Here is a 19,179-nt window from a genome sequence, read left to right on the forward strand (position 1 = left end):
TCCTAGGACCCCAGAGTTATTTGTCAGAATTCGTCTGGGTAGAGAAAGGGGAGTGGAGGAAATCACCCCCTGGTAGGAGAGTTGTGTCAAGCCTGTAATATTATGAAGCATTTCCTCTGTCATCCCAATTGCTTTCTGTTCTCCCAAAGCCCTGTGTCGATTTTGACTGCTTTTTCATGGTGCTGTGCACTGTGCATCTCCAGCTGGGAGTTCGTGCTTCTATATCCCCATTTCCAGAGGTCAAATCCAATCTTCGCGAGGGTTCCAAACTGTGGGGGCAGGAGGAGCCTTGCTTTTTCTGAGTGGCCCCCCAGCTGCTGGAGCCGACGTTTCTTCTCTGGCTCTCCGAGCATTTCCAGGAAATCAGCGCCTCCGCCAGCCCCCGGGGAGCTGACTCACCCCCAGCCAGGTGGCCCAGGAGGAAGTGGCGACCTTGGTTTATATAACCTGATGAATGCTTTCCCCTCTTGGACGTGTCTCGGGTTCAGAAGACATTGAAAGTCTTGCCAGGACCATCGCTCTGCCGTTATCAGAGGCCGAGCCGTGCTCAACTGCCACCCTTGGGGTTCCGGGCCAGATGTTAAAAGTGAAACCGCGTTTTAACAAGGGCCTTCTGTTTGTTTTGGGAGGGAGATCAGGTAGTTCCAAGGGCACCGAGTGCCGTGTTGTGGCGGGTCGTCCAGAACAGGCCCGCGGCACACCGGACACGCCCCCCTGCCCTCCACCGGCACCCATTGCCAAGTTCTGGTGCGTTGCCTAGAGCGGGTCTGCAGTGCGCCTGCGCGCTGCCTGCCGCAGACAGCCGGGAAGGCAAGCACCGGGTTTTAAGTCTTTTTTTTTTAGATAAGCACCTGGAAGTGTACAGCCGATGTGAACGCGTGCATCGGTTTCGGCTGCACAATGCAAGGGGATGCTCAGCATGTCTGGGTGCACCTGCAAGTGACATCTAATCGTTGCCTCTCGGGCAGAACGCGGAGGGGTCTGGTGAGCGCATCCATTGCTCGCAAAACAAAACAGTGAGCGGGTAGGGCATCAGCCCCCAGAGATGAAGCCGTGGTTTGCTTTGCCTGCCTTTTCTGCTGACAACGCGGGTCCAGTTGGACTTATTTCACCTGCGGGGTTTGATTTACTTCGTCCAACTCCACCCTGGCACCCCGGCCTCCCTCCCCTCTGTATTGTTATCTGCATGTCCCCGCGGTCCCCACCTCCAGCGGCGCTTCTCCCCTCCCGCCACACCCTGCGCCCTGGCCCCGGAAGTGCGGTGGCCCAGGAGCCCCTGTGGGCCGGAAGTTGCCAGCACATCCGGCTTTGCGGACACAAGGAAGTGGCGCGTACCGAGGAGCCGCCCACCGTCGGGCTCCCAGACGGACCCAGCGGGCGCACAGTCCTCGCAGCCACTGAGGTGGCATGAGTCCGGTCACCACAGGGCCGCGACCACGATCCTCCCCGCTCCTGCTTGGGGCGGGCTGCGTGAAAGTCACGTGGTGAACCCATCACCCCCGCAGCGCAGTCCGACACCTGCTTCCGCTTCCGGTCTGGTGGGGGGACAGCCCCCCGCCAGTGACTCACCCACAGTTGTGTTTATAAAGGCGTAGCCCGAGTTTCTCTTCTCATTCGGCGTCCTGGTCCCCTGCAGGGGACGGAGCTCCCGGTGCCGTACCTGCGCGGCAGACGCGCGGCGGCCTCTGGGCTCGGGAACGGTAAGGGATCGATTCTGTGCGCAGGCGCGTGGACCTCTACCTGTCCTCTCCGGCGATCGCCCCCGTAAATTAGTATCCTGTGGGTTTGACTGGCACAAGGGGGGCTTTCTGTGCGCTCTTGTGACATGCACGTGATCGAATTGAACGGGACTTTGGGGACCATCCGCCCACTGCGGGGGGTGGGCAGAGGAGAGCAGCCCCAGGCTTGGGGGCGCCCTGCAGGAATGCTCTCGCGAGGCACGAAGAACCCCACCCAACGCCTCCGTCACTGCACCACTCTCCCTATCTGTTTATCTGTTTGTGTCTCTTTTAATTCTTAACACAGTTCTGTCTGTGCAAACGTCACCGCTCAGCACGACCCATCTGGGTTTGCGTTTTTATTAGGGGAAGGATCCGGCTCGGTTTGCTCCCGTTGACCGCGTTTGAAACGTACGTGATGCCCAAAACTGGAAAGGGTGTGTGTTAACTGAGTCACGGTTTCCGTCCTCTTCTGGAGAAGGGTGCCAGCGGAACCCTTGAGAGGTTTCTAAACCCGCTTCGCCGTTGCGTGGTGTGTGGGCTAAGAGCATGAACGTGGCGTCAGGTGGAGCCGTACCAGCTCTGTGCCCCCCACACATGCACACCCCGGGGAAAATCGCTAGACCACTCTGGGGCTCGGTTTCCCTATCCGTAAGGTGGATTTATGAAGACGGACTCCGAGGTGGTTGCCAGTGCTCTGGGAAAATCCCTACAACGCTGTGGCCGGGTGGTTTCGTTTGTTGGAGTGTCTGTCGTCCCTTACACCAAAAAGTTGCAGGTTCGATCCCTGCTCAGGGCGTGTGCCTGGGCTGCGGGTTCGATCCCCAGTCAGGCGTGGATGGGAGGCAGCATTTGCCACAGCGATGTCTGTCTCTCACATTGCAAATGTTTCTCTCTCTCTCTAAGTCCATCATCGCATCCCTGAGTGAGGGTAGAAGGTGAGAGGGGGCCTGGTACCCATAGCACGGAGTAGTGTCATTATCTGGTATTATTATTATTACCAAATAACGTCATAGTTCTCTATTCAGGCGTCCGCGTGTGGCCGAGAGTGTGTCGGGTGTTTTGAGAGTGTCCCTTGTGTGACAGCCACCTTCGTCTGAGGCCTGCTTTCGTGCAGTCAGGCTGTTGCGCCCACGTCCTAGACTCTGTCCTTGTCCCTAGCGTGTGCCCGGGACAGTGCTGAGGACTCGGTGTGATTGCATGGGTCACCACCGCCCTTTGCTTAGATTGGCCTCCCCAGTCTTCTGATGGGCCCTGGGTCAGCCCCCACACACGCATTGGCTCTCAGCCTGCTCCTGCACCCCGGGGAGGGGTGCTCCAGGGGAGGGGTGCTGCGGGTGGTGTCCAGCGGTGCAGAGCGGGCCTGCTGCCTTCCCCTTCAGGGGACCCGAGGCATCCCGGCGCCTGATGCGCGTGTGTCAGGTTCGGAGACGCGCAGGAACAAGGGGAATGCCGCCTGCCTGGCAGCGGAGAGAGTGCAGGCCGGGCACAGCCGTCGAGGCTTGTCCGGAGCGGGGAAGGCTCCGTGGAGGGCGGGGGCTGGGCCGTGTCCTCAGCCACTGACCGGGGGACAGCAGTGGAGGAACCAGGGCCGTCCCAGAACAGGGCTTCTGTGCCTCACACTATTGTGTTGTGACCCGGGGTCCTTCTCCCTCCCGGGGGGCTGTCTGGGGTGTTGCTGCAGGCTTAGCATGGGGTGGGAGGCAGGTCCCTGCCCGACTGGAGGCCAGTAGCACTAGCAAACAGAGACTCGCACATAGGCACCCGCACCACAGTGATAACCAGAAACGTTTGCAGGTGTCAAACGCCTTCCCCCAGGGGGCGACACCATCCTTGTGTGAGGCCAGGAACCACCCTTCCAGACTTAAGAGGCTGGGGGGTGGACAGCTACGGGCTGTGCGGGTGGGGGCTTGTAGCGCCAGCAGCCTGGGGGTGTGGGAGGGTGAGAGGTGACACCCCAGGGTAGAGTGGGGATGGGAGGCTCGGAGGGCCCCCTCAGGGTTGGGCTGTTGCTGGGGTTTATCCGTGCCCCTGGGGGCTCTCAGGGCTCTGGGGCCTGGTGCGTGCAAGGAGAGCAGGCCGTGAGGCAGTCCCTGCGGAGGGGAACAGGGGGCTGGCCTGCGTTGCTGACCTTTTGCAGCAATGCCTGGCCGCTGGCTGGCACCGCCGGGGCGGGTTTCATCACAACTGCAAAGGTCAGGTACCCGCCCGGGGCTCCAGGGGGCTGTCCCTTCAGACTGTCAGGACGTGAGTGGGAGGGAAGGTGGGAGCCCAGGAGGACAAGGACCGAGTCTGGGACGCAGGTACAGCAGCCTAAGAGCAGGAACACTGGTTTCAGACAAAGATGACTCATACGAGCGATGGGGTCATCGGCCTCGAAGGGTAAAGGGTTCTCCAGGGGAGGGTGACCACACTGAGTGACGAAAGGTTGCGGGAGATGCACAGCATTGTGGGGCAGAGGCCTGGGGACGGGGCCATTGCTGACCACGGCTGAGGGGTTCCGGGCAGGGGGGTGGAGAGGGAAAACGGGAAGAAGGGGTACGGCCCATGAGAAGGGGCCTTTGCTCTCATCCCCGGAGAGCCGGGTGCAGGGGCCCTGCGCAGGGAGGGCCTCGCCGGGGTCCCCTGCCACCTTCCTTGGGGTAGTGACCCTCGTGTGAAGCAGTGGGTGACGCCTCTGCCGGCGAGCGTCGGGTAAAGAGCCGTGACCTTATTCTCCGTGACATAAGTGAGCCACCTCCTCCACACGATCTGTAGCACCAGGCAGCGGAAGACTAGTGCAGTGCACGGGGGGGGGGGGAGGGTTCTGCGTGACACCATGAGACCTTGCTCGGAGGAACACGCCCACCTGGTGAGCTTTGCCTTTACTGCAGAGCCTGGGTGTGTTTGATCGCCAAGGCCCCTGATGGTGCTGCATCTCCCGGAGGCAGGATGTTCGCTGCCCCTGTTTGGCTGACCGAGGTGGTGGTCTGGTCACGTGGCCGGGGGTGGGAGGCAGGGCCCCAGGCAGCCCAGCGGCAGGGAGGGTGAACCGCGGCCCGTGGGATCATGCTTGTAGGAGAGGCCCCTTGGCGGTGGGGTTCCCGGGGTGCCGCGCCGTGCCAACAGTGCCGAGAAAGGCTGGAAGGGTCCTGCCCCGTGGGATCGCCCTGGTCTGTGCTGCCCCTAGAGCTGCTCATCCCCTCTCCTTTGCCCGAAGGACGCAGATCGGAAAGTAAAAGGGGTCAGAGCCCCCGTGGGGATGCCTGGGGCCCCGTCCAGTGCACCCCTGGTCACCCCCAGGGTGGGGGGTCTTGCCCCCAGCCAAGTGGGCTGCCTGTTGGCAGAAGACTTGTGCTCGGGCCAGACCTCCAGCCGTGGGGTCCCCCTTACGCTCTTTGAGGGACAGCATTGCAGGTTCCCGATCGATCGCTGCCAGTGGACCCCCTGTGTCGCCTCCCCGCTCTCTGAGCTCCTCCTCCCCTGCCCCACCCCAGCTGTCGCCCTTTCAGAAACAGGCGTCGTGTGTGCACACAGGGACCGGGCGGGAACCCTCCTCACCGTCCCCCCAGCGTGCGTGTTCATCCCCGCCGTGCACGGCCCTGGGAACACCTAAGCGTGGCCTGCATCAGCAGCTTGCCGTGCTGCAGGGGATCAGTGCAGGTGCGGGCGGGCTCCGGTGGTGGTGGAGCAGCACCCCCTAGCTTTTCAGTAAGACGCGCGCAGGCCACACCAACGGGCCCAGAGCAGCCTCGTTTTCTTCGGACGCTGGGCCGTGCGATGCCGGTACCCGGCACTGTGCAGCCCCTGTGTTTTCAGCTGCACGCGGCCCAGGGCCCTGGGCACCAGGACGCTCACGCACGGAGCTTCCGGAGGATGGGTGGGGGCGCCGGAGAAAGTCCGGCGCGGGAGGCCTGTGTGGGGAGCGTGAAGCCGGGGTGGACTCTGCCCTCTGTGTGCTGTTAATGGCCTTGAGAAGGCTCCACCCCGAAGCCGGGCGTCCTGCGGCCGCGCTGTCCGCCTGCCGCCCGGGCCTCACCACCCGCCTTCTCTGTCCCGCCGCAGGTTTTTCCCACTCAGCGTTCACGTTCGGGATCGAGAGCCACATCAGCCAGTCCAACATCAACGGGACGCTCGTGCCGCCCGCCGCCCTCATCTCCATCCTGCAGAAGGGGCTGCAGTATGTGGAGGCCGAGATCAGCATCAACGAGGTGCGTGCATGCGTGCGCGCCCAGGTGGGCGGAGACTCCAGGCCCCGTGCGTCCGTTCGCTCGTAGCCCCTCCCTCTTCTTACCCGGGGCCCAGTGGGAAGTGGGGCCAATTTTACAGCAGCGAGTGAGCACCTGTGTACCCCAATGCCCCACATCGCTGGGTCCCCCGCGGAGGACCGTCATGCATCACCCGTCTTGCGCTGACGCATCTCCCACGCCGCCCGCCGCACACGCCCCGGCCCTGCCTGGGGCTCCCGCGCGCCCGCCGCTCCGTGCCCGTCCGCCGGCAGTGCGGAAGTGCCGTGCCGGGAGCTGCAGGCTGACGGCCGTACCCCGGCTCTCCCCGCAGGATGGCACCGTCTTTGACGGCCGTCCCATAGAGTCCCTGTCCCTGATCGACGCGGTGATGCCCGACGTGGTGCAGACGCGGCAGCAGGCTTTCCGGGAGAAGCTCGCTCAGCAGCAGGCCAGCGCGGCGGCGGCGGCGGCGGCAGCAGCCACAGCGGCCACGGCAGCCACAGCGACGCCTGCAGGTGTTTCCCAGCCCAACCCACCAAAGAACGGAGAGGCCACGGTCAACGGGGACGAGAACGGAGCCCACGCCCTAAGTGAGTGCGGGCCCGGGGCCTGGCGTGCCTTCTCGCTGCCGTGGGATTGCAGCACCCGCCTCCTGCACGTTGCCTCCGGGTCTCCTCCTCATGTTGCCACCCCCATCGGCCACAAGGGCTTCACGCCCTCCTCATCTTTCATTGGAGCTTTAGGCACCACCTCCTGGCCTCACACCCCACCCCCCATCTTAGGAAGGGGCGCCACTCGAGAACTCGCTGCGTGTGGCAAGGAGACGCACCCCGGGATCGCCCTGGACCTTTTGGGTCCTGCCGTGGAGACCCCGTCCCATCACGCAGCCTTCCGTGTGGGGGTTCTCCACCAAGTCCTGGCGTAACAGCCGAGCTCCTGGTGGCGGAGGGGACGCCAGGCCCAGAGAGCCGGCGCTGTCATACTCGCTCTTGGCAAACCCCCGAGAGCTTCGTCCCTGGGAGGCGGTGGCCCGGAAGCACCTGGCAGATGGGTCGCAGAGCCCGGGTGTTTGCCCAGAGAACCCGTCTGCACCGTCCCGTGCTGCTCGTAAATCCAGAGAGATGGCTTCGGGTCTGAGTGCTGTGCATGTGTGAACAAGTGTGCACGAATGTGCGTACATGTGCAAATGCAAGTGTGTCGCATGTGAAGGCGCACATGCCCGTGTGTGTGGCATGCTCACACATATATCATGCACATGTGCACGTCTGCTGTGTGTGCGTATTGGGCCCGTGGGTGTATGTATGTGGTGCACCTGGTGTGTGTGTGTGCACGTGAGCGTGCACGTGTGTGCACACGACACCTGACAAAGGGGCTCCCAGGTGAAAGTCCTCATCCCGCCGAGGGCACGGGAGCCTTGGGCTGGCTGTCGCAGCCTGGGCCCCCTCTGGTCCCGGGGGTGGTTAGGCAGTGGCCCGCCCCTCCTTGGAAAGAGTACGTAACTACCTCCGTTGCTCTGCCGACGGGGAAATAAACATCACCCACGGGGCGGGGGCAGCCAGAGCAGGTGGACAATTGTTAAGTGTGGGAAGTGATACAGCAATATAAAAACTAGCACGAGAACAGGCTGTTTTGAGGAGTCACCCCTGCAGACCGGCCACACCCCTGCCCGCACTCACTGCGTAAGGGGGCGTGTTTGCGGGCCTGCAGCAGCCGCGGGTGAGCCGTGCTCCCCAGAAGGCAGTGACACCCCAGACGCAGAGTCGCTGTCCATGACACCCAGCTGCCCGGCTGAGGCCGTGCCCGGGGTCCGCGAGCCACCACGGGTCTGCCCCTGTTCCCGCCCCCAGATAATCACTCCAAACCGATGGAAATAGACGGGGACGTGGAGATCCCGCCCAGCAAAGCCACGGTGCTCCGGGGCCACGAGTCCGAGGTCTTCATCTGTGCCTGGAACCCCGTCAGCGACCTGCTGGCCTCCGGGTAAGCACATCGGGTGGGGGTGGGGGGTCTGCCTCCCGGAGCACGCGCTCCCTCTCGCCTGTGGGTGGGGGGGCCTGGGGCGCCCCGTGCTGCCCCCCTGTGGGTGTTTCCAGCTGCCACCAAACCGTGGAGACGCCCCCATGCTGGGGGCCACTGCCAGCCTCGGGCAAGACTCTGTGCAGCAAAGACACGGGGGCGGGGGGGGGGGGCGTGACGCTGCCACGCATGGGATCACACTGATGGCAGGCCCGTCCCCCGGGGTCTGTCACTGTGCCCCATGCCAGAGCACGCCGTGGCCTGGAAACATGAGCTGGCCTCTGACCGTAGGCCGCAGGCCCTGAGACAGGCCGCACAGCGGGACCATAGAACAGGATAGAGCGTGTACTTGGGGGGTGAGGGGGGAGCCGGAGGCTGAGCGGGGCGGGCCGCACCCCGCAGGTCCGGGGACTCGACGGCGCGTATCTGGAACCTGAACGAGAACAGCAACGGGGCGTCCACACAGCTGGTGCTGCGGCACTGCATCCGGGAGGGCGGCCACGACGTCCCCAGCAACAAGGACGTGACCTCGCTGGACTGGAACGTGAGTGCGGGCCGCCTCCCCGTCGCGGCCCCTGTCCCGTGTCCCGTGGGCTGCTTCCCTGGGCGCCCACCGGGTGGCGCTGGGCAGACAGCGGGTGGGTGTTCCGGGGGGCCCCTCGCGTCCAGCGCAGGTGAGGAGAGCCGGCTTTGCACGGCAGCAGTTCAGCCGTGCGTGCTGGGGACACGTGCCCGTGGGGACCCACCGCTCTCTGTTCCTCCTGGCGACCGCCCCGCTCTTCGCAGCGTCTGTGCGTGCTCCTTCATCTCATCGCACGCTCGCTTGTCTTCTGGACACACACGCTGTGTGTGTTGGGGGCTCGGCAAAGCCTCCAGGGTCCCGTTAGGACTTCCCGAGCGGTGGTCTTAATTACGGCGCGGAGCGAACGGGGGCAGGCGCGTGTTTTGCCTGCTCCCCACTCCCCGAGGCTGTGACGCCTTGCGTTTTAATTGCCGAGGTGTGCAGGATGGGCTTGATCAGTCTCGGAACTGGGGACCGAGGATGGGGGGAAGAATATCCCGGGGGGAGGGGGGGGGCGTGTCTCGCTGCCTCGTCAGCACTGCCCCTGCTGAGCTGTGTCGCTGGCTCCTTTCTGGCCCGCAGAGCGAGGGGACGCTGTTGGCCACGGGCTCCTACGACGGCTTCGCGAGGATATGGACGGAGGACGGTGAGCCGCCCGCGCCCTGGGGCTGGCAGGGGGGTCGAGGCAGAAGGGCTGGGGCGCGGGGCCGGGGAGTGGATGCCCTGCAACTCGGGGCTCACCGTGCCTGTGGTCTGCGTGCACTGCAGGGAACCTGGCCAGCACCCTGGGGCAGCACAAGGGGCCCATCTTCGCCTTGAAGTGGAACAAGAAGGGGAACTACATTTTGAGCGCTGGCGTGGACAAGGTGAGTGGTATTGCCTGGAAACACCTCCCTGGTCGCTGGGTGCTCACTGGTTTTGACTCTCCGGAGAACATCGAGGTTTCTTGAGCCCTGAGGCTTTCTGCTGCTGCTTAGGAAACCAGGGCGACTTGCCTGGAGGGTGCTGGTTCTGCTGTTCGTTGGCAGCACGCCGTGTCTCATTACGTTAGACCGCCCTGCCGACCTTCTTGGTGCACGGCGCCCCCAGCGCTTGAGGCGCGGTGGGATCAGGGCGTGCCAGCCAGCACTCACCGCTCCGTTGCAGCGTTCCGGAGAGCTCCTGCAGCCCTCACGTCCTCGTCGCCCGGGGCTGTCCGTTCTGTTTGTTTCTGCTTTTCTGTGTGGTTGTGGATTCCGAGCATCCGGCGACGAGCCACTTGGTCAGTGAAAGTGCACGCCTGGAATTTTGTTCGTCTTTGCCCCTCACGCCGTCTGCCTTTATCGGTTAGCTGCAGCAGAGTGATATGAATCTTCTAGAAACTAACGCCCGGAAAGGGAACGTGACTTGCAGGGGTGCTGGCGTTCACCTTCGGTGCGCACCTGACCCGGTGGGGCTACGCGTTGATGATGTATCTCAGATTCTAAAAAGCTCCTGTGTGATTCGTGTTTTCTTTGGTCCAGGGCCTATTGAGTGGGTAAACACCAAGAAAAGGGTGTGATGGCTGATGGTAGTGTAGGAACTCGCACCAGACTTGAATTTATAAACTCCCTGCAGTGTCAGATCCGTTCCTTAGCACATTAAGACACGTGTGGGACCCACCCAAGAAATTAACAGAAGAGGTTGCTCGGCCTAGAGCTGCCCGAAAGGCAGAGGACTCGATCACAGAGATGCGCCCTGTTGTGTCCGGAGTCGTCTGTGGTCGGCCCGACAAATAACCAGTCCCTCAAACGGCAGCTCTGTTGTCATTGGCCGGAGGAGGGTGTGCCGGTCCCTACGTGGCTGGCAGTCCCCGTGGACCCAGACATCACCCACCGAGCTGTGCCTGGCTCATAGGAACTCAGGGGCTCCCTTATTTTCTGGGGAAACAACCATTCACCCCGTGTTTATAGACCGTGGCGTGGGCGCCCCGCCCCCCCCAGGGCAGCACGGCAGCCCCACGCTGCCTGGTCTGCCCAGTTCCGGGTGGGGGGCAAGGGGCAGGGGAGTATGCAGACACACCCGCCTGGTCCAGGCAGCGCCCGGAGCACAGACAGGGACACTGCATTCCGGGTTGTCCCTCCTGCAGCAGGGAGGGGGGGTGCCCGCCGTTGTGGGAGTTTTCTAGCAACCCGTGGCAGCTGCCGTGTCTGTGGTGTCGCCACCCACATGCGTGTCTGTCGAGACGGCGACATGTGAAACATGCCGGATTCCACAGACTTGGAGCAGAATGCCGTGGGTCTCAGTAACGGACGGGTGTCGGTTGCACGTAGAAACAGTCCCCCCCCTTCGCCGGGACTGGGGGCAGCTGAAACGTGGCCCTGGGAGCAGCTGTAACGAGTTCCCTCCCCTAGAGGGCGCGCTGGAGAACGAAATGCCCCGTGTGGTTCTCGTGCTCGCTGGGTCCCAGGGAGGGGAAACCTGGAGGGAAGGGCAGGGTCTGACCGCTTGTGTTTGTGTGTGCCTCACGCAGACCACCATCATCTGGGACGCCCACACGGGGGAAGCCAAGCAGCAGTTCCCGTTTCACTCCGGTGAGTCTTCCATTTGTGTCTCGTGACGGGAAGACGCCAGCAGCACGGGGCGTCACTCCAGACTGCTCGCCCCTCCGAATGGGCCCAGGGCGTCTCTCACGGGAGGGGGCTGTGTTCACACTGGGGACAACGGATCTTTTTTATTTATTTTCCTCGTAGGAAGGAGGGGAGAGAGGGAGAAAGAGCGGGAGAGAAACATCAGTGTGTGGTTTCCTCTTGTGCGCCCCCTACTGGGGACCTGGTCTGCAACCCAGGCATGTGCCCTGACTGGGAATCGAACCGGCGACCCTATGGTTCACAGTCTGGTGCTCAGTCCACAGAGCCACACCGGCCAGGACCGAGATAAGGCTTCCTGCCTGTGCCTTTAGTGGCCGTAAACTTCCCGAGAGCTCGGTGCACCCCGGTCAGCGCTGACGCCCCTCGTGTGTCCCGCCCGCAGCCCCCGCCCTCGACGTGGACTGGCAGAACAACACCACCTTCGCCTCCTGTAGCACCGACATGTGCATCCACGTGTGCCGGCTCAGCTGCGATCGCCCGGTGAAGACCTTCCAAGGACACACCGTGAGTGCAGAGTGCCGGGCCCGGGGCGGGGCTCGGGTTCGAGAGCGTGCGCTGGGGGCTGGGAGTACCGGCCGCTCCTCCGGCAGCCTCTGCGGCGTGGCCTGTGGTGTTGGGCTGGCCAGAACGTCCCTCTGGTGTTTCCCCACACAGTGGGTCCGGTTGTGCTTCATTGTCTTCAACTTCGTTCGAGACCATTGTGTGAGATCGTATGGCGACAGCTGTCGTATCAGCATGCGTTTTTTTTTAACTTACCAAAATCGGTGATTTTTTTGTGTAGCCATTTTAATACTGATGGTAGAAGAAAATACGCACCATTTCTGGCATGTCATGCTTTATTATTTCAAGAAAGGTCAAAGCGCAACTGAAATGAAAAAAAAAAAGGTGTGCAGTGTACGGAGAAGGTGCTGTGACTAATGGAACACGTCAGAAGTGCTTTGTGAAGTTTCTTAGTACTGCTGACGTATGGGCCAAATAATCCTTTGCTGTGGGGCTGTCTCATGCATTGGAAAGTGTTCAGCAGCCCCCCTGGCCTGTACCCACTAGAAGTCAATAGCGGGAGACAGCCAGCATCCTCAAAATACCGAAATCAATCACATTAATTGGGAAAAATGAAAATGGGACTTTTATGTTACAAAAAAAGATAGTAACAGACTTTTTGGCCCACCCACCCGCTACTACTGGCTCAGGTAGTCAGATCAGTCCAGTGCCGGCGAGGCCGTGGAGAAAACTCAAACCCCAAGGGGAGCCGGCTGGTGGGGTTTGCAGGAAACGCTTAGAGGAGCCCTTGGGCCCATGCGTGAGGACGTAAAGGAAAGGGTGTCTGTGACGAGTGAACAGATGGGGAACGTCAGCACAGGAAGGAATGTCGCTGTGTTGTTAACCATGAGCGCAGAGGAAGTGCGAGAGCTGAGAGGTGGGTGTCTGAAAAACTGAAAACCTCCACGGACGGGTTAACAGCAGGTGGGGAGCGCGGAAACAAGGCTGAGGGACCTCACGGCGGGTCCCGGGAATAGCCTATTTTCCTCCGTTTGGTGGGGGACAACGTCAGCATCCAGCACAGGGGTTCACGCGCCAGCTGACTTCTCAGCCCTTCCCGGGTGTGGCGGCCAGGGCTGAGAGGAAGCCGTGCACTGTCCTGTTAACGTCCCGTGCTTTCCCTGGAGGTCTCTGCGGGGGGCTGCGGGGCTGGGTGGGGAAGGGGCAGGGGTCACACTAGGAAAAGACGACGATGCAGCCTTGGGGACCTCCGGCTGTCCCGCGCACGGTTTGGCTGCTGCCATCCGGCCACTCGGCTCTGGGACAGGCGTGTTGGCAGCTCAGCCTTCTGCGCAAGGCGGGAGCCCAGTGCCTTTGAGGGTTTCCCCCAGGACCTGCGGGCTGTTCCTGGGTGCTGTCTGGGAGTGGAGGCTTGGGTGGCGTTGCAGAGAGAGAGAGAGGGAGAGAAAGAGAGAGAGAGAGAGAAGGCCACTCTCGGGAAGGACTTGCTGCCCGCCTGCCTGGGCCCTTTCTGTCCAGTTGCAGCTGGAGCCACCCCAGCGGCTGTGTCCTGGCTGAGCCTGTCTCCCATCCACGTGTTGTTGGGCCGGATCCTGGGTGTCCTGCTGGATCCAGGTTCTGGTGCCTGTGGGCCTGCACACACACACTCACACACACTCTCACACCATCGTCAGTCCTAGCCCTTCCCCCCCTGTGTTCGGGCCCCATGCCCTCGGTACCACACAGAACACAGCCCGGGCCCCACCCCTTCCCTGCTGCTTAGCCTTCCAAGCCCCGTGTCCGCAGCCAGCTGCGAGGTCGTAGACCCAGGGAGCAGGGGATCTGTGCACCCTCTCCTGAGCACACAGGACCCTACGAGAAGGCACTGCCACCTCCCACCCTCGTGGCCCCTTTGTGAACATGGGTCCCTTCTCCCAGGCCCGAGGGGTGTGTTTTCCTCCTCCTGCAGGACCTGGTCTCAGGGTGACCGGGGTGCTGCACCCGGACGGCGGCCTGCAGCCTTCTCCTTTCTGCCTGCCCCCCTGCCCCGACCCCACGGCGCACCCCACCTGCCCGCCCGCCGGAACTGCCCACTGTCCACCGCGCTGTGCACCAGCGATTGGTTGACCGGGCTGTTTGCTCCAGGTTTCCGGCTCCAAACCCCCCGTCCCCCCGCCAGGAATAGTTGTCCTGTGTGTGTCTGTGGCCTGAGTAGCCCGTGTTGTACATCAGAGGCCTTGTCTCTGTACGTCCCCCTGCCCCCTCCAGTCCCCACTAGAGACGGCCGTCCTCCGTACATTTACAGGCACCGAGTCATTGGAAGTGATGGCCAAGGTCGGTTTTGGAGCTGCAGTGGTATTGGTTTTGTGTCCTGCACGCACTGTGTGGACATTCATTGGCTCCCTCATCGTGGCCTGGTCCTCTTGGACCAGGGTGCAGGAGGGTGGCTGGTTTGCGTGGTGTATGGCCGTGTTTTTATGTGAGTGAGAAAGGCAGAGCAGGAAAAGGAGGAACATGAGTGGCTCCGGCAGTGGTGGTCCTTATAGACCCAGGGTAACTGCAGGTAGACTCTGCAGAGATGATGGTGCGCTCCTGCCCCCTGCTGGACGGTTTTGGTACCTACTCACAGGCTGGTTTTTTCTTTCCCTCTTTGTTTTTTGTTTCCTTTTTTTAAAGTATTTTTATTCAACAGTAAAATACACCCTGGCTATCTGTACTGGTCGGTAGATCCCTGTGTGCGGGTCTTTGCTTCTTTTTAAAACCCTCCGCTGTCTTTCAGAATGAGGTCAACGCGATCAAGTGGGACCCTTCCGGAATGTTGCTGGCGTCCTGTTCGGACGACATGACGCTGAAGGTAAGGGGATGGGGGAGGGCGGGCTGCTGCATCCCGGACAAGCCCGCGCAGTCAGTCCGTGGCAGTGGGACGCTCGCCTCCACTCCGGCTGAGACCTTGGTCACGAGCGCTGCCAGCCACGGCTACCCGAGGGTGCGCCATCATGTGGCGAGCCGCTGCCTATGAGCTGAGGGGCGTGCGGAGAGCCTCCCCCCAACCCCGAGCCCCCACCGGCAGGCGGCCCTCAGGATGCTGGCCGCCCCTCTGCCCGGGCGGCCCCCCTCAGCGGGAAGCAGCATTTGCTTGAGCGGCTCCCCGCGTGCCCCCGCAGATCTGGAGCATGAAGCAGGATGCGTGCGTGCACGACCTGCAGGCCCACAGCAAGGAGATCTACACCATCAAGTGGAGCCCCACCGGGCCGGCCACCAGCAACCCCGGCGCCAACATCATGCTGGCCAGGTGAGCGGGGCGGCCCGGGCCCGGAGCACGCGGCTGCTGAGGGCAGCCTCACCCGCTGTGGCCGAGAAAGTGGCTGGAGCAGAGGGGACAGACAAGTTGTCCTGTGAGAGTTATGGCCAGGAAGTGCCGCTTTGACCAGAAGGAGCAGAGCCCTGGCCACTGGCCGTTGCTTGTATCCAGGGGAAGTAACATGGTCGCTGAGGTGTGTCGTGAACCTGTTCTCACCTTTCCACACCGTACAAAGAGTCAGAGTTGTCTCATCCCCATGCCCCCTCTCAGGGTGTCACATTCCACGCTCCGTCCTGTGTTTTAATAACATTTTAGGAAAATAAGCTGCAGAGACGCTGAGGCTGCGTGCCGGGGTGCTAGGGGTCTGGAGTCCGCAGCCCGGAGACGCGGGAGTGTGTGTTTAGCAGGAAAGGATGGGGTTTGGGAGGCGTGTTGCGCTCCCAGGAAGCAGCCGTGCGTTCTGGGAGGCAGCAGAGGTCAGGACGGTGGGGCCGGGGGCACGGTCCTGTCCCGTAGGGCTCTTGGTCCTGAGAGTGCGAGACCCAGGGCTGTTTCTAGAAAACGCTGGAAGGTGGAAATCCCTGCAGCGGCTGAGGGGCTGAATCCAAAAAACACAAAGGCCACCGTCCCCTTAGATCAAGTTGTTGTCTGAAAATCCACATAAATGCCTGGGAAGGTGCTTTTGTGTCGGGTGACACCCAATCCCTTCCTTGTCCTTTCGGGCAGCGAGTGTGGACAGGACAGACAGGACAGAGCAGCACCCAGCAGGTCCGCGTTGGGGGAAAGAAGGCAAGGCCCCAGCTTCATGGCAGGTCCTCGCCCTGGCGTTGGGAAGGGACTAGAACTTGCCGCGCTCAGGAATACGGCTGCCTACTTGCCCGTGATTGTCTTTTAATTCCCAGGGCACGGATACGTTTATTCAGTGAACTTGCCGTGTCTCCGAACACTTTGGTCGGCGACAACAGTGCTGTTTTATATCACGGGAGCATTTTAGAAAACGCAGCAAACATTCCGCAGACACGCGTGGGGTCCGTGTCTGTGGGAAACGCAGAAACCCGTGAACGTGAAATTGGCATTTCCCCAGTAGCGGCCGAGAAAGAGGGAGGGAGGAGGGGTCTGCTTTGTGACTGCGGCTTGCTGTCAGTGCGCCGAGTCACGAAGCAGACGGGGCAGAGCGCGCCTGCCCGTTGTCCCCGGGGACACGAGAGCAGTGAACGGAGACCCGGGCGTGCCCGGTGCGCAGACGTCTTTCAGGGAGGCAGGAGCAACCGCCGCGTTTCTGCGGTGACGCCTCCTCCTCCCGCCTCCCCAGCGCGTCCTTCGACTCCACGGTGCGGCTGTGGGACGTGGAGCGCGGCGTGTGCGTGCACACGCTCACCAAGCACCAGGAGCCCGTCTACAGCGTCGCCTTCAGCCCCGACGGCAAGTACCTGGCCAGCGGCTCCTTCGACAAGTGCGTGCACATCTGGAACACACAGGTGAGTCCCTGGGCGCCTCGCTGACCGGGCTCGGAGCAGCGGCGGGGGCGGGGGCGTGGGGGCTGAGGCAGGAGTCCCTCTTTTACGTCTGGGTAGCAAAGGGGGAGTTGGTATCGGGCCGTTCTCCTGTCGGGACGGCGTTTGAGCAGATGCAGCCCCCGATGGAGGGAGAGAGGGTCAGGGCTGCTACAAACAGCCAGTGACCCGTTCTAGGTGATCTTGGGGTGGGTGGAAGGGCCGCCCTCATCCCTCTTCCTCCAGCGCCCCCTCCTGATGCCCCGTCAGGTGGGCTGCGTTCAGGGCACGCCCCCGGTGGCCAGGGTGGGTGGTGCAGGAGCCGCAGTAACTGCCCCGGAGCAGGAGGAGGTGTGGACAGTCGGGCCTTCCCCGGGTCCGCCCCCCACGAACTAAACTCCGTCCTTGAGGACACAGAAAGGCAGTGGCGGGCCCGGCCCGGTACCAGCCCGTCGCCAAGCCAGCAGACCCCCTGGGGAACACGCACCCCGGGAAGCAGGCGCACGGCTCTCTGGGACTCGTGGTGGTGGGAGTCGTGCAGCGACGTCACGCTGAAGCGACGTCACGCTGAAGCGACGTCACGCTGAAGCGACGTCACGCTGAAGCGACGTCACGCTGAAGCGACGTCACGCTGAAGCGACGTCACGCTGAAGCGACGTCACGCTGAAGCGACGTCACGCTGAAGCGACGTCACGCTGAAGCGACGTCACGCTGAAGCGACGTCACGCTGAAGCGACGTCACGCTGAAGCGACGTCACGCTGAAGCGACGTCACGCTGAAGCGACGTCACGCTGAAGCGACGTCACGCTGAAGCGACGTCACGCTGAAGCGACGTCACGCTGAAGCGACGTCACGCTGAAGCGACGTCACGCTGAAGCGACGTCACGCTGAAGCGACGTCACGCTGAAGCGACGTCACGCTGAAGCGACGTCACGCTGAAGCGACGTCACGCTGAAGCGACACGAGGCCCCACCTGCCATCAACCGCGCATTCAGTTATCCCACGCCTCATTGCTAACTCCGCAGCCTCTTGGAGACGAAGTTCAGGCTAACCCTCAGCGAGGCGATGGCCCGTGAGAATAGGAGACTTGCTGTTGTTGGCTTTGTTCCCCCTGTTTCTGCCACCTCGCGGCCCTCACCGCCATCCGCCTTTGGCTGGGCATGGAGGGCGTGCGCTCAGCGGGCCCGTGCGCAGGCCGCGGGCAGCTCCCCACGCGGGACAGGACGTCCGAGGGCCCCGTGTCCGCAGCCGGCAGTGTGGGGTGGAAGTCCTTTTCCTTCCTGCGTCTTTGGGAACTGCCGTGACGGCGTGTTGGGGGCAGATGAGGGCCCTTCCTCCCGGCCGGGCTCCCTGTGCTCTGCACACCCACCTCACTGTGAGCGACACGTTTGCTTTGCTTTGCAGAGTGGAAGCCTGGTGCACAGCTACCGAGGCACCGGCGGCATCTTCGAGGTGTGCTGGAACGCCCGCGGGGACAAAGTGGGCGCCAGTGCATCCGACGGCTCTGTAAGCAGTACCTGTGGTTTGCTGGGGGTGGGGGGCGCAGGGCGGAAAGGGGGGACGCGGTGCAGCTGGCACGGGGGCTGTGGGAGGGCCGGCCGAGTGTCGGGGAAGTCCCCTCAGGTTCCCAAAGGCCGTGTGCTCGCTCTTGGGTGCTCATCGGCCCTGCCACTAGGGGGTCGCTGTGACCCCAGTGTCCGCTGCCGTCACATCACTTCCCTGCAGTGCCCCTGACCCGATTGTACTATTTACGCAGGGTGGGTTGATCAGATGCTCCACCTTTAGCCTGTAGTCAGAGCTGCTGTGCACGTGTGTGACTGTGTGCCGATAAAACTTTATCTGTAAAGCACAGTCGGTGGGTCTGACTTGGTCCGTGGGCCGTGTGACCTGCCGGCCTGAGCCCTGAAGCCACCTTTGCATAGTCTCCCGGGATCCCACGGGCTTTCTCCTTCCCCCCAGGTGTGCGTGTTGGATCTGCGGAAGTAACCGGGACGTGCTGCTGCGGAGAGCCGGCGAGAACGCCAGCGGACCGGTGGACGGCGTGGGGGGGTGGCCGCAGCCTTCGGACTCGACCCTGTCGGCCTCAGCCCCACACGGCCGAGGCGCGCTGGCGTGGACCTTGAAGTCAGCTCATCCCTGGCCACGGAGCCTCTGTTTTCCCGTAGTCCTCATCCAGACGTTGGACACACACACACACACACACCCCCCACAGTCCTGTCCCTGGGGCAGCGCAGGCCCCCCTGGGGCGTGCAGTCACCAGCCGCGTGAGGCGCGGTCTGGTTCCCACCCAGACGGGCTGATGGCCGAGGCAGGAGCGGGGCGGAAAGCTGTGCCAAAAAAAAAAAAAAAAAAAAAAAATGCTGTGATAAAAACCGAAACGGGAGGGAAAAAAAGAAAAAAAAACATTCTGGAATGGGTGGAGAAGGTCTCCTGTGGGGCTACCGCCGTTTCCCCGGAGCAAGGGGACGCCGTGCTGCTGTCGTGGCAAAGGGCGTTCGAAGACCAGTCTGCGGCTGTGACATGCGCGACTTTGTGGTCCTGCCCCGGCCTGGCTCCCAGCGCCGCCTCTGTCCAGGGGGCCTTTCTGCCGGCGGGAGTCCCATCCTCCGGGCCCGGCCTCCACCCCGGGGCGGGTTTCACTCGGTTCCCCTTCCCTCCGCCTTCCAGTGGGGTCTCGATGTGCAGACATGATGACAGTCTTTGCCGGACAGCTCGGTTGCCCCTTCCCCCCCACCCCACCCCCCGCGGTCTCTCCGCCCCGTAGCGTGGTCACTGCAGATCTGAGGTCTCAC

At 62.6% G+C, this 19,179-nt stretch overlaps 1 protein-coding gene and 1 non-coding gene across 3 annotated transcripts in view; both read left to right on the forward strand.

The window, feature by feature from the left end:
• Positions 1–18,571, forward strand: part of TBL1X (transducin beta like 1 X-linked) — a 50,339-nt gene extending 31,768 nt beyond the window's left edge. For both annotated transcript variants that reach the window (XM_036017213.1, XM_036017214.1), the window contains exons 4-16: positions 5,763–5,908; positions 6,258–6,516; positions 7,774–7,906; positions 8,345–8,486; positions 9,087–9,150; positions 9,273–9,370; positions 10,996–11,056; positions 11,496–11,617; positions 14,373–14,447; positions 14,758–14,885; positions 16,207–16,372; positions 17,792–17,893; positions 18,347–18,571. In XM_036017213.1, coding sequence (XP_035873106.1) covers positions 5,763–5,908; positions 6,258–6,516; positions 7,774–7,906; positions 8,345–8,486; positions 9,087–9,150; positions 9,273–9,370; positions 10,996–11,056; positions 11,496–11,617; positions 14,373–14,447; positions 14,758–14,885; positions 16,207–16,372; positions 17,792–17,893; positions 18,347–18,373 — 1,523 coding nt within the window. In that variant the 3' untranslated portion in view covers positions 18,374–18,571. The remainder of the gene's footprint in view (positions 1–5,762; positions 5,909–6,257; positions 6,517–7,773; positions 7,907–8,344; positions 8,487–9,086; positions 9,151–9,272; positions 9,371–10,995; positions 11,057–11,495; positions 11,618–14,372; positions 14,448–14,757; positions 14,886–16,206; positions 16,373–17,791; positions 17,894–18,346) is intronic.
• LOC114489902 lies at positions 8,130–8,263 on the forward strand. The gene has a single exon (XR_003683923.1). It is a non-coding gene; the product is annotated as a small nucleolar RNA SNORA42/SNORA80 family (small nucleolar RNA).
• Positions 18,572–19,179: the final 608 nt, after the last annotated feature.

This window comes from Phyllostomus discolor, chromosome Y, assembly GCF_004126475.2.
Source record: "Phyllostomus discolor isolate MPI-MPIP mPhyDis1 chromosome Y, mPhyDis1.pri.v3, whole genome shotgun sequence".
In the NCBI taxonomy this organism is placed as follows: Eukaryota; Metazoa; Chordata; class Mammalia; order Chiroptera; family Phyllostomidae; genus Phyllostomus; species Phyllostomus discolor.